Source organism: Gobius niger (assembly GCF_951799975.1).
Source record: "Gobius niger genome assembly, chromosome: 10".
NCBI lineage: Eukaryota > Metazoa > Chordata > Actinopteri > Gobiiformes > Gobiidae > Gobius > Gobius niger.
Genome location: NC_136861.1, coordinates 19027973 through 19044025, shown reverse-complemented (window position 1 = coordinate 19044025; position 16053 = coordinate 19027973). Strand labels below are relative to the sequence as shown.

The 16053-nt window shown below is 39.5% G+C and overlaps 4 protein-coding genes across 4 annotated transcripts; all 4 read left to right on the top strand.

The window, feature by feature from the left end:
• The first annotated feature begins 410 nt into the window (after nucleotides 1-410).
• LOC306969019 (hemoglobin embryonic subunit alpha-like) lies at nucleotides 411-1051 on the top strand. Its single transcript, XM_079564629.1, has 3 exons — nucleotides 411-532; nucleotides 605-812; nucleotides 883-1051. The coding sequence occupies exons 1-3, from the start codon at nucleotides 435-437 to the stop codon at nucleotides 1009-1011; spliced, it is 435 nt and encodes a 144-aa protein (XP_079420755.1). The 5' UTR covers nucleotides 411-434; the 3' UTR covers nucleotides 1012-1051.
• Nucleotides 1052-6222: 5171 nt separating this feature from the next.
• Nucleotides 6223-6929, top strand: LOC306969018 (hemoglobin subunit alpha-1-like). Its single transcript, XM_079564628.1, has 3 exons — nucleotides 6223-6369; nucleotides 6450-6657; nucleotides 6739-6929. The coding sequence occupies exons 1-3, from the start codon at nucleotides 6272-6274 to the stop codon at nucleotides 6865-6867; spliced, it is 435 nt and encodes a 144-aa protein (XP_079420754.1). The 5' UTR covers nucleotides 6223-6271; the 3' UTR covers nucleotides 6868-6929.
• Nucleotides 6930-8199: 1270 nt separating this feature from the next.
• On the top strand, nucleotides 8200-14217 carry LOC306969208 (sperm flagellar protein 2-like). Its single transcript, XM_079564808.1, has 22 exons — nucleotides 8200-8375; nucleotides 8923-9025; nucleotides 9117-9369; nucleotides 9453-9614; nucleotides 9704-9772; nucleotides 10007-10071; nucleotides 10260-10416; nucleotides 10519-10707; nucleotides 10826-11013; nucleotides 11338-11491; nucleotides 11579-11786; nucleotides 11859-11932; nucleotides 11997-12042; nucleotides 12136-12170; nucleotides 12444-12538; nucleotides 12615-12844; nucleotides 12934-12964; nucleotides 13033-13322; nucleotides 13424-13551; nucleotides 13616-13745; nucleotides 13813-13950; nucleotides 14089-14217. Exons 1-18 carry the CDS (start codon nucleotides 8318-8320, stop codon nucleotides 13208-13210), a joined length of 2295 nt encoding a protein of 764 aa, XP_079420934.1. The 5' UTR covers nucleotides 8200-8317; the 3' UTR covers nucleotides 13211-13322; nucleotides 13424-13551; nucleotides 13616-13745; nucleotides 13813-13950; nucleotides 14089-14217.
• Nucleotides 14218-14261: 44 nt separating this feature from the next.
• Nucleotides 14262-15813, top strand: LOC306969006 (uncharacterized protein). The gene is made up of 7 exons (XM_079564613.1): nucleotides 14262-14318; nucleotides 14449-14508; nucleotides 14595-14667; nucleotides 14742-14867; nucleotides 14946-15084; nucleotides 15529-15601; nucleotides 15677-15813. The coding sequence occupies exons 1-7, from the start codon at nucleotides 14304-14306 to the stop codon at nucleotides 15740-15742; spliced, it is 552 nt and encodes a 183-aa protein (XP_079420739.1). The 5' UTR covers nucleotides 14262-14303; the 3' UTR covers nucleotides 15743-15813.
• The last annotated feature ends 240 nt before the right edge of the window (nucleotides 15814-16053 follow it).

The following is a 16053-nucleotide window of genomic DNA, read 5'->3' as shown; positions in this document are numbered from 1 at the left end:
TATTATTATTATCATCTGGTTAAGACAGTTACAGGTTCAGGCTATGACCCCCAAAATTGCTCAAGAAACAACTCGGGACCCCCTTCTGTAAAATGTGATTAGCATTTATAATAATTTAAGGTCCTAAACATTTAAAATCTGGTTCAATGTTGTACGTTTGGATACTGTATTTTGATATTTGGCTTCATTTCACTAACATATGCAGTATTCAATCAAATGTATCAAAATAAATGTCAGAAATGTAAGAAATATATATAGTGTCTCAAAAAAATCATCTTGTGCCCCCCCCTTCAGGGTTTGGTCATATAGGATTGTCAAATGATGAAGCCTCATAGTTATCTGATCTCACTGATGGGGCCTCTTGGGTGTGTCCAAAGTGTGAGTATAAAAACCCTTTGCGTCGCCAGCTGCAACAACATCTGCAGACAATCGAGATGACGAGCCTCACAGCCAAAGACAAGGCCAGGGTCAGGGAGTTCTGGAAAGTGGCCTCTCCAGTTGCTGATGATGTCGGCAGAGATGCTCTGTCCAGGTAAATATCAAATGGATCTTTATACAACTGAGTGACAGCCACAGAACCTGACAATAACTGATTTGTTGCCAGGTTGGTCGCGGTATACCCCCAGACCAAGACCTACTTTGCTCACTGGAATGATGTCAGCCCCACTTCTCCTCTACTGATGAAGCACGGCCAGACTATCATGAGAGCTGTGGATGAGGCTGTGGGACAAATCGATGACCTGAAGGGAGGTCTTCTGCCTCTTAGCGAGCTGCACGCCTTCACTCTGCGTGTGGACCCTGCTAACTTCAAGGTAAGCTCCTTTCATATTACTTGAACTGTGTTTATGCTTTGTTGTCTGATTACATTGCTTATTTGTTCAGCTCCTGGCCCACTGCTTGATGGTGGTTCTGTCCGGAAGATTCCCGGATGAGTTCAGCCCTGAGGTCCACATGTCTATGGACAAGTTCATGGCTGCTCTTTCTCTGGCTCTGTCTGAGAAGTACAGATAAACACCTGTGGCTCTTAAAACTGCAATAAAGATAAGCATGCAAACGCAATGAACAGACTTTCTCATTCTTCAACTCTTGCTTTTATGTGGTATATATGTCAGGTTTTATAGTACACATTTGTTGAAACATGTATTAGTCAACCATGCAGTTTATATTATACTATGGCCAGGGACACTCTTTGGTGCCAGAGGAGCTACGGGGCCATATAGATTGTTTAAATACTGTCATAAACTATATTTTCTAAACTTATTTCTGAGCACCACTTAATCCATATTATTTGTCGAAGGCCGAGCGGCTTTCTACAGAATTTGCTACGTTTGGATGCTAAACCGGATCTATCTTCATCTTTTCTTTGTTTTTATTATTTTTTGTTATTGCTGGTGTATAATATCTGGATGCTCATGTGTATGTTTTTACACATTTCACATTTTAATTTTTGCAGTTCAATTTTTTTTCCCCATCCTTTTTTTAATACATCTAAATCACTTTTTAGTCTATTTTCCTGTCTTGTTTTTTTTAATTATATTTAATGTTCAAACATGTTCCAATTTATTTGAAGTTGGTGGTGCAGGTAATATTTCCTGTATTGTCCACATTCTGTAGGAGAGTAGGTTTTTTAGTGACTGCTCTCCCTGCCTTAGTTAGGCTTTATTTGTATTTTTGTGGGGGTAGGGTTTTCGCACATCTCGTCTGGGGAGATGCTTCTGCGACTTTTTTGAGTGTTTTTTTTTCCATTTTGTGTGTGCTTCTTTTTGCAGGTGTCTAGCGGAATTTATTCTCTACCACGTTTACCACGTTTAACTGCAAAGGGCTCAACAATCCTTTAAAACGCAGTAAGGTACTACACCATATTCAACAATTGGGGGCTCACATTATTTATCTGCAAGAGACACATCTTAAAAATTTTGATCATATGAAATTAAAAAAGAATTGGATAAGTCATATTTATCATTCGTCATTTAACAGAAGGTCTCGAGGGGTGGCAATATTGGTACGTAAATCTGTCCCTTTTGTATATGTGCAAACAATCTCTGACTCCAATGGTAGATATCTTATTGTTACTGGTACTATTCATAATGTTCCCATAGCCTTGGTTAATATCTATGCTCCCAATTTCGACGACGAGGGCTTTTTTTTATTGCAGGTACGTAGTTTTGTTCATAGTATGTTTCCAACATTCCCAAATGCTCCAGGAAATTCATCTCTTGATATATTTTTGCAACCTATCCCTACTCTCAAGGGTGCCATCTCTATTACTTATAATCAGATTACCTCTGTTAGTCCACAAGCCACGGATACAATTCAAGTCCACTGGGAGGAGGATTTGGGGGAGGTCATATCAGAGGAGCTCTGGTCGCAAATTTTATTGCTAGTGCATAAATCTTCGACATGCGCTAAACATAGTCTTATCCAGTGCAAATTTCTACATCGAAAATAATACACCAAATCACATTTAGCTAAATGTACCCAAACGTTTCACCGTTATGCGACAATGCCAACATCCAACTCCGCAACTGTCAAATTATTGGGATAAAGTTTTTGAAAGTTGGTAGGACAGTTCACCCAAATCCACTTGCTGTCTTATTCGGTAATACACCTTCTCGAGTACCTCTCTCAGCTTCTCAGAAATCCTCACTGGCTTTCATGACTCTTCTGGCACGTTGGGCTATATTAGCAAAATGGAAAAGCCCAACACCTCCATCTTATATTCATTGGCTACGGGATGTACTGTATTTTATTAAATTAGAAAAGATTTGTTTTATTGTGAAAGACTCCCTTGACAAATTTTTCTAAAACATGGAAGCCTTTATTTGAGACTGTCAGAAGAATTCATTTCCCTTTTGCACCCGATTAAACGGTTTGCTCATATGAACACAACACCTTACAATTCCTTAATCCCTGGCACCTGCTTTTTGTCTTGGTCTTTGTCCTTTTTGTTGTTTTTTGTTCGTTTGGTTTTGTTTAGATAATTGATAAATTATTTTATGATGAATGTAATGTTGTAATGTTTTTTTGTGTGTGTTTGTGCTTTTGGTGATTTTTCTATGTCTATTTGGTCTATTTTGAATATTGGGTTTCACTTTTGTATTTGTTACTTATGTGCCTTAAAGGGGGGGTATTATGCAAAATCGACTTTTTCAAGCTTTCCATCATGTTATCATGTCATTCCCTCATTGAAAACATGCCTGAAGTGTTGCCTTGGCACATTCACGTATTTTTGAGTAATCTATAAAAACTCTGATGGCAGCCATTTTAGGGATAGGTTTGCCTGAGTCCTCCTAGGAACGCCCCCACCTCCTGGAGACGCCTCCGAGCTTTCGTCACCAGCCGAGTAACCAACCCCCAGAACCCCCTCCCCACTGATGCCACAGACGTTAGGTGTGTTTAAGATGCCGTTGCGGCTCGCCTGGATGATCGGCGAGAGTAGCCGGCGCAACGGGGGCGGAGAAAAAAAGTCTGAAGCCAATCCGACCCTCCACATGCAGAGAACAACGAGAGTGGCCTCAGATCACGCAGCGTCTCGTTCAGATATCGCGTTAATTTAAAGTTTATCCTAAATAAAAGTCATTCACCTCCTGCTCTGTTTCCTTCACTCCAGAGACATCATTCTTCATCAGAGAAAACTTTCCCATTCGTTTGTTTGTTCAAGTTTGTGAGATAAAACACGTCCTTTTAAATCATTAGTTTGTTCTGTAAAGCATCAAACATGAGCTCTATTTTAGGGGCGATACATAACTTTAATAGTTTCAGTCATAGTTTATTTGTTCAGATCTAAAGAGGAGAGAGGAGGGGGCGAGGAGCACGTTTCTGATCACAGCAGACTCGTATCCAATCACCTGAGCGTGAGCCGCAGACAGGTGGGTGTTTTCCCATCATGCACGCGGCCGTGGAGCCGCTGCAGTTGCCTCTGGAGAGATGCAGCGGCTGATCAAGTCGGCTGCTCTCGTTGGGGTCTCACGATCTTTCCGTGCCCCACGTGCCCGTGACATCAGAGCCTGTCTGGAGCAAGTCGGACAGAAATCTAACCGGCATACACCGTGCGTCTGCAGTCGGCTGTCAAAACTGCGTCCGTCTGGCTCATCTCAAACACACCTACTGTCTGGAGGGGGCGTGTCGGAAAGGGTCAGAGGTTCTTAAAGAGACAGAGGCCTATTTCAAGTCATTCGCTACAGCCATTTTGAGAGAGCAATTTTATACAAGGCAGTTATTCAATTTACTGCATTTACAGACCAACAGAAGGTTTGGTCATCATTGTAGTGTGCTATAGACTGGTGCTATGTGATTGAAAAAAAGCAGAATACCCCCTCTTTAAAAATGTAAAATGCGTGATTACTCAAACGCTGGACAAGAGACAATAAGGTTTTGAATTTTCCTCCATTTAATTTGTGTGGGAATAATCTGGCCTTGTGTAACAAATCTGAATGTTTGGGACATTTTATCACTGCACTTCATCGGGTGCTTGGTTCGTGGGAGTTCGCCCAACCAGTCCACATGTGTTTTGTGGATCTGGAGAAAGCGTTCAACCGTGTCCCTCGTGGTGCCCTGTGGGGGTTGCTCCGGGAGTATGGGGTCCGGGGCCCTTTGCAAAGGGCTGTCCGTTCCCTGTATGACCGCAGCAGGGCTGCCCAGGAGAGAGTAGAATCACAGGTACACATGGAGAGTGGAGGACGACATAAAAACAAAGAGGAGGCCCACTGCCAGCAGGAGCCTAAATAAACAGACTAATTGTAAACAACTGCAGTTTGTACATTTTAAGGATAGTAATAGTAACCAGGTAGATTTAGCGACATACCAAGGTCATGGCGCGCCCCTTGTGTTCCCCGTACTAACACAAGCCCTCGCGCTAAGCCACCCGGAAGCTATAAACAAACCCGCATTAGCCACACGCAAATCAGTGAATGTTCACAAGATACTAGCCCTACTCACCCGATACTCGCAACACTATGACATCGCTGAGCTTGACGCTTTTACAAACAGCGACAGTGCGCCTAGTCGTAGAGGGGTCAGAGGTGGGTGGGGCGGAGTAAGGAAGCTGAACCCTTTTATAGTCCACGGGGCGCACGCAAAATTTTCACTGTCACACTACTACTATAGTGATAATAATAATCATAATAAAAATCATAATAATAATCTTAAACTTGTATACAACTTGTATCCTATGTTAAAATATAACTTGATCTGTTAAGATGTTTTTGATTGAAATAGCTTTTGATTTCAGTAAATATGACCTCCTCATGCTGCAGATTAAACAAATGACCATTTTCAGTTAATTACAAGCTTTAAAATATGTTGAAACGATGAGTTTCATAATAATTTGGAACAGTAGATTTTGAGGTTTTGACTATATTTATTTTTGGAAAAAATACTGTTATCACTGGGAGATTTTTACATTTAAATGATCCTCTACCAGTTAAAGACTTGAAAATTATGCTGACTCTCATTTGAGTTGACAATTTAGAAAATCTCAGGAAAATGTCATTTGCATAATAATTTGGAACGCAGTGTAGTGTGATACAAATTCATATGAATTTTTCTCTGTATAATGTCAACCAAAATTAAGCGCAGAGAGCTCAGCATTGTCAAAAAAAAAAAAAAATTGTCAGATACCGAGAGGGCACATTAACGCATTCCAAAAATCCTACAACTAAGACCCCTGGGAAAAAAAATAAAAAAACAAATAAACATAAAGGCAGTAGCAATACCGTAATTTTAGATTGAGGGAGACAAAAGGGCACACAGTGCCCCCTTGCTTTGGGCAGGGCGGTCAACTGGAAAGAGGACCCTGTTAAAAAAAGTTATGCCCACACATTGAACATGTCAGCTCTTTGAATGAAAAGACAAGACAATATTATTATCTAGAGGTTATACCGACAAGATAATGCACCCTAAAGCATATGTTAGCATTAAGTTAGAGAAAATATTACATTGGAAGGATTCCAGCTGATAAAATGGCTGGTGGCGATAATAATTCATTTGTTATATTTGATTATATACGATGCTGTTAATCATTTGATTATTTCATCTACCAAATAAAGATATATTTTTCATAAAACACTATTTATTTTCTATTTATTTCCTATGTTCGTTAAATATATACAAAGTGTTACAAAGTCTTGTCCTTTTAATTGGACCATGAGTATTGTTGACGTCATTGTCAAGGGTTGCTTATCACATCAGTTCAGATAGTGGGTGGGTCTACTCTGTCCTCCATAAAAGTCCCTACTGGGTGCATAGCAAACAAGAACTGCAGATATTCAACATGACGACCCTCAGCCCTAAGGACAAGAAGACGGTCAAAGAATTCTGGGCCAAAATCAAAGGCCAAACCGACGTCATTGGAAGAGAAGCATTGGGCAGGTAAAAGGAACTTAATATAAATGACTGTATTGCTTTGTGTGGGATGTAGGTTGTCTAAATTATGTCTGATGTTTTACCAGGCTCATTGTGACATACCCTCAAACCAAGACTTACTTCTCTCACTGGAGTGATGTCAGCCCCAACTCCGCTCCGGTGGTGAAGCATGGCATCACGATCATGAGAGCAGTGGGTGATGCTGTGACACAAATCGATGACTTGAAAGCTGGACTTTTTTCTCTCAGTGAGCTGCATGCCTTCACCCTGCGTGTCGACCCTGCCAACTTCAAGGTAACCCTCTCATACCATCTTGAGTAGAATCAGAACCATATCTTCTCTATATTACTCACATCACGTGCATGTTCTTTGTAGCTCCTGGCCCACTGCATGATGGTGGTTTTGGCCATTCTCTTCCCTGAGGAATTCTCCCCTGAGGTCCACATGGCTGTTGACAAGTTCATGGCTGCACTGGCTCTCGCTCTGTCTGAGAAGTACAGATAAATTGCAACAGAAGAAAACAACACACGTATTTAATCAATAAATGTTTTCATGCATAATTAAAATGTGTACGTCTGTTTTCATAATAACAAGTACTGGTTGAGAGTGACAGTTTAGGCATAAGTTTTTTTCTTCTTCTTGCATTAGAGGTCTGGTAGGAGTTTTTTATTATTATTATTATTATTTATTTATTGCTGTATTTAGTCTTAATCACATTTAACACAAGCCATAGGAGTAGAGGATCCCTATTTCCACAAATTAAGTTGGGGCCTCCATTCAGTCAGGTCCGGGCCGCGACATTTTTTTCCTAGGATGGGAAAGGCCACATTTGAGAACAACCCCTAGTTTAAACTGATCCAAACTACACGTAACCGAAACCTAACCCTAACCTTAAACACAAAAAAATGTATGCAAAAAGCCCCTTCCCATCCTAGGAAAAAAAAAATGGCGTCCGTAACTTAGCCTACTTTACGTTCCCAATTTTACTTCGACACTTGGAGGACTCCTTCCTTCACAGGCTACCAAGAGCAGCTATGGTGGTGACAGGAGCTACGGCGAAAGGAGCTTTATTGGCGGCAGCGGTGGCGGATACAGGAGTGGTAGTGGTGGAGGAGGTTACTCTTCTGGTGGCGGCAGCTACAGGGACAATAGGGGGCAGAGCGGATCATACCGTGACGGATGAGCCTCACACGAGTAAACAACTCCCTGATTCAAGAGAGCACCACTTGGCTGGCTGTATTGCAAACATGTTGCCTGGCCTGCCAAACTACATGCTTTTTCATAGATAAACCATTTGCTTTTTCATAGATAAACCGTTTTTCATAGATAAACCATTTGAGGAAAGACACTCGAAACGGGCTTGAGAGATTTTATGGCAGTTTCCCCCCCCCCTTCCTGAACCTAAGCAGCTGAGGGTCCTATATGTTCAATTTCCCCAAAAAAGGGTAATTCCTTTCAGACTTGTGAACTACTCATACGAAGTGGCCGGCCGTAATGAAGTTGCAAAATGCACTTTGCCACAGTTTGCCCAAGGTCTCTCCTGTGCTCTGCTCAACATTTGGAGTTTTAAATGTGCTGTGAAATGGATGAATCTTGTTTAAAAAAATAAAAAGTAGCCTAACTTAGTTTCCTCAAAGTAGGCGGGAACCGTTTTGTACTTTATGTTCTTTGTATGATCGATGTATTTGTCCGTTTGGCTTCATGGAGCTCATTAAACAGACTGTGGAAAATGAAAAAAATAAAAATAAAAACCTGCCTGGCAAACTTCAGATATCTGTGGATAAAGTGGCTAACTTCGGTAAGCTAACTTTCCACCGACCTGGCAACCTTCCTGTGACCATGGCAACGCGCTTCGTTTTCTCTCCCTTCGCTCCAGTTCACTCAGGTTGTTCAGCGCGAGCAAAGTTGCATTTTTTTTTTAATTTTTGTTTTTAAAAAAAGAAAGGAAAAAAATATGACCTACATATTGTGCCGGTGGATGAATAAGGAGCTGCGTCTCTCCCAAGTTATTGGTAAAGCACTCCCTTTAAACTGAGATAAGACACCGTACAGCTAGTTTTAGTAAGTTAGTTAGTTATTTTTTGTCACTAACGCCATATGCAATCTCAATTACTGAACTAAACTTTCATGGCATAATACTGCATGCATGTATTGGAATTTCTATTAATTGCTGTATAGCCTACATTTACTGTAGCTCCTGAAAAGTAAGCAGGTAAGGAATAGTCTATAGAAATTGCAATCGTTATGAACCTGACCGGTGTAGAGGCAGTGTCTATTTGTAACTGAAGGTGAAATAAGTTAACTTATTGGTACTATATGCCAGCCAGGTAAGAAGATCTGCAGGTTAATGTGGTTGGGGAAATAATACTTTATTAGGGCAAGAATAAAGGCAAGAATGTTTTGCAAATTTTCATTCTGTTGATGTTTTAAATTTATATAAAAGGTTTCTATGAAAATATGACATTTTATGAGGAAGAGCCAGTCAATGATGGGTATAGCTGCCAGGTTAATCACTGACAGTGACACAGATACTGTTGTTGTTGTTGTTGTTTTTTACAGAGCCACAAGCGTTTGACAGAAATTTCTCAAATGGATACCTCATTGGAGAGATTCTACATAGATATCACCTGCTAACTGACTTCTCTTTGTTAGTTAATGATGAGTAAGTTAATAAGTAGTTTGTATGTGTGCATGGATTCAGTTTCACGTCTCTGTTGTTTATATGGCTTTGTGTCTCTTTTTTTGTATCGTAGCAAAAAATCGTCAAAGGTGAACAACTTCAACCGCCTTAAGCCGACTTTGGAGTTGCTTGGGATCTCGTTTGATGGGATCACAACCCAGGGGTTGATGCAGGAGAAGCACGGTGTTGCCTCACATCTCATTTATGAGCTTTATGTTGCATTGGAAAAGAAAAAGAAAGGGAATATTGGAGGGACAGTTGCGGACATGCTCTCAAATAATACCTCTAACCACACACGCATGAAAGAGCAAGATCTATACTCTGAGGTTGTACTACTGTTATTTTTTAGGCAATTGAATATTAAAAGAAGTAAGAACAGAACTCACTGCTCGAGCATGTTTCTGTTTAGAGGCTGCACAGAGGATTTGGGCTCAGCGCAAACACAACGCTTTGTGATAAGAGTCGACTCGTCCTGGATGAAGATCATCAAGACAGCAAATCTATGGAGGCCCATTCTGCTCAACAAAAGAAAACGCCTCCAGGGAAAGATAAGATGAGACAATTCAATGCGGTAATAGCAATAGTATTCTTTGCCATTGGATATTTACTGTTGACTGTTGTATGGTGCTTGTAGTGATAATTGTTGTCTTTGTGTATCAGACAGCTACTTTTCGAGAAGCTGAGGCTCTACAAAAACAACAAGACCAACAACGGCGCAGAGAGAAAGAGGCATAGGCATAAAAACTAGACAAACTTAATGCATTACTAGTATTATTATCATTATCATTATCATTATCATTATCATTATCATTATCATTATCATTATCATTATCATTATCATCATCATTATTATTATTATTATTATTATTATTATTATTATTATTATTATTATTATTATTATTATTATTATTATTATTATTATATGTAATGTAATATATTTGTATTGTTTTGTTTCACTGTCAGACCCTCCAAAATGAAATACATCAGTTTGAAGCAAACCCCAGGAGTCTAATAGCTTCTACCCAAAGGTGTGATGATATTTAAACATAATATATATTTTTAGTTGCATTTTAAAACAAATTCATGTTATAATAATAAATAACATAGGTTAATAACACATCAGTGCAAATGCAAAAAAGTGTTGCCAAAGCAAGAGCAATGTGTGTGTGTTGTGTGATTTCAAACGTGCTTTGTGTCCACTTCTTCATGCTCATAGTACAAAGACTGAAGCTGAGTCAATGCAGCGCTTCAACTCCGAGTACATTCAGCAGATCAGGCTGAGACTGAAGATGGACGCAGACACTCAGAAACAGAGGGACAGGAGAGTAGCCCACTTTCTGGTGGAGCAAGCCAAAGCCCGAAAAGCCGAGCAGGTAAGGCCCTTATGTACTGTATCTAGCATTTCTTCCAAGAGTCAAATACGTCTAATTGGATTTTGTCACTTGGTCGCTGATGGTGGCTGTGTTTTGATCCAGGACACACAGTTTGAGGATTCACTTGTAAAGCGTTTGACCCGACAGACAAAGAGTGAAGAGCGACTGGTGGCACAGCTCCTTCAGGTCCATTCAGAGAGGGAAGTGCTCATGACAAACAACCTGATTCGACAGCAGCAGATTCAGAAGAGGAGAGAGAAATACTTTCAAGAAGCCCTAGAGAGAGAGGCGGTATCATGTTTTTTTTTTGCTTTTTAGCTTGTTATGGATTCCTGCTACGAGATTACATATTTTTTTTTGTATCAGTACATACTATGATTTAATTTGAGTCTAGTCTGTTCCAACACAGGCAATGGCCCGACAGGAGAGGTTGGCCAATGCAGCGGAGATCCAGCAGGAGCTGGACTTATGTAAAACGTTTACAGCTGAGCGAAAACAGCTCAGATACATGAAACACTTCAACAGCTGCAAGGAGATCATGGGACAAATTGTGGATTTGTCCACCAAGGCTGGGGATTACCTTAAACTCACTGGAAGGTATTTAATAATAAAGATAAAGAGACTTTTTCTGTTATAGATGCCATTTTGAGAATTTGAAAGATAGGTCAGCTGTTTGGAATCATATATTCATGGCTAAAAGGAACAATACAACTAATTTTAGGTTGTTATATTAACATTCATTAAGTTAATCAAAATAAAGATCAGAATAAGACACAAATACATTCCATCTACATGTTGCCAAGTGAAAAACAATAGTGCTATTCCATTATATTTCTCCAAAATGATTTTTTTTCTTTTTCTTTTTTAATGGTGATGAAGTGATTTTTATTCTTTTTCATTTTTTTTCAATATTTTGTTCAGTCTTATTCCTAGGAAGCAGATGAAAGAGTGGAAGGAGTTATTGTTCTGTGGCCTGCCTCTTTATGAGACCACTCTTGAGGAAAACAATGGGCTTGATCCTATGGGACTTTTGAAGCAAGACATACTTAACAAACACGACTATCAAGAATACAAGGTGTGAATTGTTTGTAGCTTTCTTGGATAAACGTAAAGTCTTTAGAGTCCAGTCTGTGTCTTATTGCTTACTGTCTTTATTTTTCAGAATATGGTTGGTGAGTGGGCGTGGCCTGAAACACAAAAGATTGAGAAAGCACCAACAAACAGCAGCATTTTTGACCATGTGATTGTGCGGCTGAGGAACACTGTCCATCCCCCTACTGTAAAATCATTTCCTCCCTTCAGCCTCAAGGCTTGTGTCCTGGGAAAGTCCTGCTCAGGGAAGTCAACCTGTTTGGATAAGATTGCACAAAGTAAACAGTCATTTTGATGGAAATAACTTGCAGGGAAAACATTTATTTAAAAATCATAATTTTCGTCACCAGCCCATGGTGTCTATGTTTTGTCCCCTGACAAATTGGTTGAAGAGGTGCTGAATGCATATCACCGTATTGTGGAGGTGAGGTGGAGCTTCAATGTTTTGTAGCACTGTCACATTGACCATAACATCTACATTTAAACAGGGCTCAGAACAGCAAGATACTGCCAACAATCCCTCCACTGATGATGGTAGGGGCATATTTTGTAATTCAAGACGCAGAATGTTAGATTGAATATAGAGTATGCTAAAAAGGTGTTTGTGTATTGCTTTATTTTGTTTAGGTAAAGATCCTACAGAGGAAATTACAAACACTAAGGTGAGGATTTAAACATATTTTGGAAAATTATAATACATCTGTTTTACATAGTGCTTTATATTGCATTATTCATTTTCTCCATACACGGTGGTGGTAGCCACAGCTGCCCTCGAAACAACCACCACCATTCACTCAATCTCACATTACATTCACATAAGCAAGGCGGTAAAGTGCTCAAGAACACGACAGTCTGCATTCTACCGCTTTACCAACAGAGCCCCTCTTAAAAGATGACTTGATTGTTTATGTGTGCTTTGTTTCCTGTTGACTAAGTGGGCTTTGCTTGGGGAAGCTGTAAACAAAATGACAGGAGAAGGCAAAGTAGTCCCTAATGAGCTGCTTGTGGATGTTGTAACAGAGAAAATCAGGTAAGCTCCTTCAGTGAAACCAAACTACTAACTAATAACATCTAAAAAATGTTTCCCTTTTATATTCAAATGGAAGACAACTTCCAGCTAACTCTGGCTGGATCCTGGATGGGTTTCCAGTAGACATTACCCAGGCACATTTGCTTGAGAGAGCTCTTGGAGGAGCTGTTGAAGAAGTGGTTGACGTTAGTGACTATGACACACACCTTACAGATCCACCAAAGGCCTCAGCTCCGGCTTTGGACTTAGCTTTGTTTTTAGACATTCAAGATGAATGTGTTGCATCACGAGCAGCGAGCCAGACCGGTATGCTTGAGCAATGGCAGATTTTTATTTGTTTTACGTAAATCTGTGTTCAAAAATAATATTTACATTTTAACTTTTCTTCCTGCTAGATCAAAATATTCTGACGGTTATCTCAAGCAGGTAACCGAATTATGTGTTTTTAGACTTTCAACATTTCCTTTTCCTAATGTTTAACTCATTATCCATAGAATTGCAGCATTCGAGGATACATGGCCAGAACTGGAAGAATGGTTTGGTAAAAAGCAGAACATTTTGGTCCGTGTGAATGCAGATGTCGATGAGACAGAGCTGTTCAAAACAGTGGAGTCCACTCTACAGCAAGGACCATGGACCCTGAGCAAGTCTAGTACCCACATAGAGCTCTAGAGAGATCGTAGAGCAAAATATGACAAATAACATATGTCTTGTGTGATCTCAAGGGCCTTTGGAGTCGTCTCTCAACAACTGTCTTCCTTTTGTGGATGAGCCACTTCCTCTGGTGAGACCTATTTCCTGTTTTATAGCATTTAGCAAATGGATTCACATGCACAAGATCAAATGATCAAATGATTCACATGATCAAAATTCTCTCATGATCAGGACGTTGCAGCATCTCTCTGTCTCCATTGGGACACAGTCAGTGAAACATATATGAATAAAGTGAAGGCGGTTCTGCAAGATCTACGGTTACAACGCACCGCAATTGAGCTGCACTTCTTCAATTACAGGTACAATAATAGTTAAGGACGTCATTGCGATTTTTCCGCTTAATGTTTATGTATGTCTTTGCAGAGAGGAGTTTAAAATGTATTTGAACCGTACAGACCCAAAGCCTGACTTGATTTCACAGTGGCAGAAAGACTTTGACGGAATTCATCGTGATGCGAGGAGAGACGAGGCCAAACTGCAGCAAAGAATAGATGTGAGACGTCCCGTTGCAGTAAAAACACAACTTTTTTTTTGTAATCAAACTGCTTTTTTGGGAACAGGATTTACTTGAAGAACTGTGGGACATCAGCGATAAACGTAGGGAGGAAAGTGAGCAGAAGATGGCTGCTGTGAAAGAGGACGGGCGGCTCGAGACCTGCACAGCTGTCCTGCAACAACACCACGTAACACTTTTACAGGTGGATTTTAAATTACTCAACACTTGGCTACTTTAACTTCTTAACCCCCACCTGAGCTGACTACATTATCTCTGTGGTGATTTGTATTTGTCTTTGTATGGAAGCGTATAATAATATGAATGCTCTATGTTGTGGTAGGTTGAAGTGGAGCGCTTTCAGGACACACTTTGTCTCCTTAAAACCTACTACCTGAGCCTGTGTGGGCAGACGGTGTCCAACAAGGATCAGCTTCAGGAGGAGAGGTAAGATGCATGCATTAAACCTTTTACATCCACATCTTGATTGAAATTATGTGTTGTGTTTTTAATTTTGTTCTTTTCTGTGTTTTGAGCATAATCTCTCATGTGCAGCGGATGGAGCATATCAAGGTGATTACCAATGTTCACAGGGTTCACAACTATTACAGAAAAGCTGCTATTTATACAATCTCATTATGCCTGTTTCTTAAGATAGTTCTGTTTTGGCTTGTCATAATTATAATCTTTTTTGTATTGTTAGCCACCACATGAAAACTCAATCTGTGACTACGACGACGCACTTGCAGCTGTATGCTGTTTGGTAATGCTCTGTAAATAAATGTAAAATAACTTTAAATAGATCAAATTGTGAAAGTTTTTCTCTTTTTTTTCTCCGCTTGTTATTAGATATCAGCTGCTGCGCAATTGATCAAAAGAGAGAAAGATGAGAAATCTCCATGTCCAAGCACAGATATTAAAAGTAAACTGTTTTGCAAAGATTTGTTTATTTTATCATAAAACATTGTGTTTACCATTATACCATCTCTTTTTTAGGTTCTCCCACTCTTAAACAGGGTGATGACGAACAGGCCGACATAGATATTTCTGAAACTGCAGTTCATGGCAGCACGGTTCTGGATAAAATCTTTTATGAATATTTAGCGGCTCTAAATGAAGCAGGTAACACACGATTTAGTATGTTAAGTACGATTTGCTCTTGACTTGTTTTCTTTATTAATTCTTTTGTGAGTTTAATAGGAGATGATGCGAAGGGACACCTCTATCTTATAAAATCTCATGATTTTGAGATGGTGAAAGCTCTCCAGAGCAAAGATGATCAAGTCATTAACAGCTTGAAGATATTGGTGAAAGAACAGTTTGTAGAAGAAATGAAGAGGTTTGTCTGTTATTTGTATTAGTGTTTGTAATAACTTAGTACACTATAATAGGTCTGAACTGTGCGCCGGGATTAGGTTCTGATCTTGATTTATTACAATAATTCCACAAAAGTACAAGAGGTTTCCCTCTGGAGCCAGGACTCCCCTGAAAAGACATGCTCAAACTTCTGTTTGATTTTCCTGGTTAAACAAAGGTCCAATAATCAATCAATCAATAAATTGATAAGTCATTTGCTTTTGAGGGAATCACATGCATGGCCTTAACTACAAAGTTTTCATGTTACACATTATAAAACTCTTTATGATAGAAGGATATTTTGTGTGTAACTTGTGCGATGTGCTACTTGTGACTATCTCAAAAGCTATTTTTAATCTTGCAGTCCTACTCCTATAGTCGGGAGGTTTGAATGAATGTTCATGCTAATACTGTGTTTTTTTCACAGTATTGAGCATGTGGCAGAAGTCCTGCACCATCACATCGAGTGTGACCCTAAACTGAAGAATGGGCTTGATCTGGTAGTGATCTGTTCTGCACAGTATTTCGTATTGAGTCAACTTAAGGTATATTCTAATGCGTGCCTTCCTTAACAGCTTTCTTATCTTTCTCATCAAAACGTTGATGACAATCCTGGGACTGCACCTCCTTCAACAACTTAACGTGAAAATCACTCATTCACATTCACAAACATTCACTCTGAACAAAATTAAACACTGACCGTGCATGTAAGAAACACTTTATGGAGTTTCAAAAGTTTCAAAAGGGAAATTAAAGTCTAACAAAGCAATGTTGTTGTAGCTACTTTAAAAAAAAAAAAGTTAAATGTGATTAAAATAGAATCAGGTTCACAAACTAGGCATTTTTCTCGGTACACTCATGCAACATAAAACATATAACACAGAATTTAGATAAAGCTATGAAAACTATAAAGCTATAAGGCTATAAGGGCATGCATAAAGAAGATTAAAAT

Bases quoted from the DNA above. Each gene is read 5' to 3' on its own strand.
- LOC306969019 (XM_079564629.1), top strand. From the start codon at position 435: ATGACGAGCCTCACAGCCAAAGACAAGGCCAGGGTCAGGGAGTTCTGG. The intron at 533-604 runs GTAAATATCAAA...ATTTGTTGCCAG, and splicing joins GGCAGAGATGCTCTGTCCAG to GTTGGTCGCGGTATACCCCC. The intron at 813-882 runs GTAAGCTCCTTT...TTATTTGTTCAG, and splicing joins TGGACCCTGCTAACTTCAAG to CTCCTGGCCCACTGCTTGAT.
- LOC306969018 (XM_079564628.1), top strand. From the start codon at position 6,272: ATGACGACCCTCAGCCCTAAGGACAAGAAGACGGTCAAAGAATTCTGG. The intron at 6,370-6,449 runs GTAAAAGGAACT...ATGTTTTACCAG, and splicing joins GGAAGAGAAGCATTGGGCAG to GCTCATTGTGACATACCCTC. The intron at 6,658-6,738 runs GTAACCCTCTCA...TGTTCTTTGTAG, and splicing joins TCGACCCTGCCAACTTCAAG to CTCCTGGCCCACTGCATGAT.
- LOC306969208 (XM_079564808.1), top strand. From the start codon at position 8,318: ATGACCTACATATTGTGCCGGTGGATGAATAAGGAGCTGCGTCTCTCC. The intron at 8,376-8,922 runs GTAAAGCACTCC...TGTTTTTTACAG, and splicing joins GCGTCTCTCCCAAGTTATTG to AGCCACAAGCGTTTGACAGA. The intron at 11,787-11,858 runs GTAAACAGTCAT...TTTCGTCACCAG, and splicing joins TTTGGATAAGATTGCACAAA to CCCATGGTGTCTATGTTTTG.
- LOC306969006 (XM_079564613.1), top strand. The intron at 15,085-15,528 runs GTTTGTCTGTTA...TTTTTTTCACAG, and splicing joins TTTGTAGAAGAAATGAAGAG to TATTGAGCATGTGGCAGAAG. The intron at 15,602-15,676 runs GTAGTGATCTGT...CTTCCTTAACAG, and splicing joins TGAAGAATGGGCTTGATCTG to CTTTCTTATCTTTCTCATCA.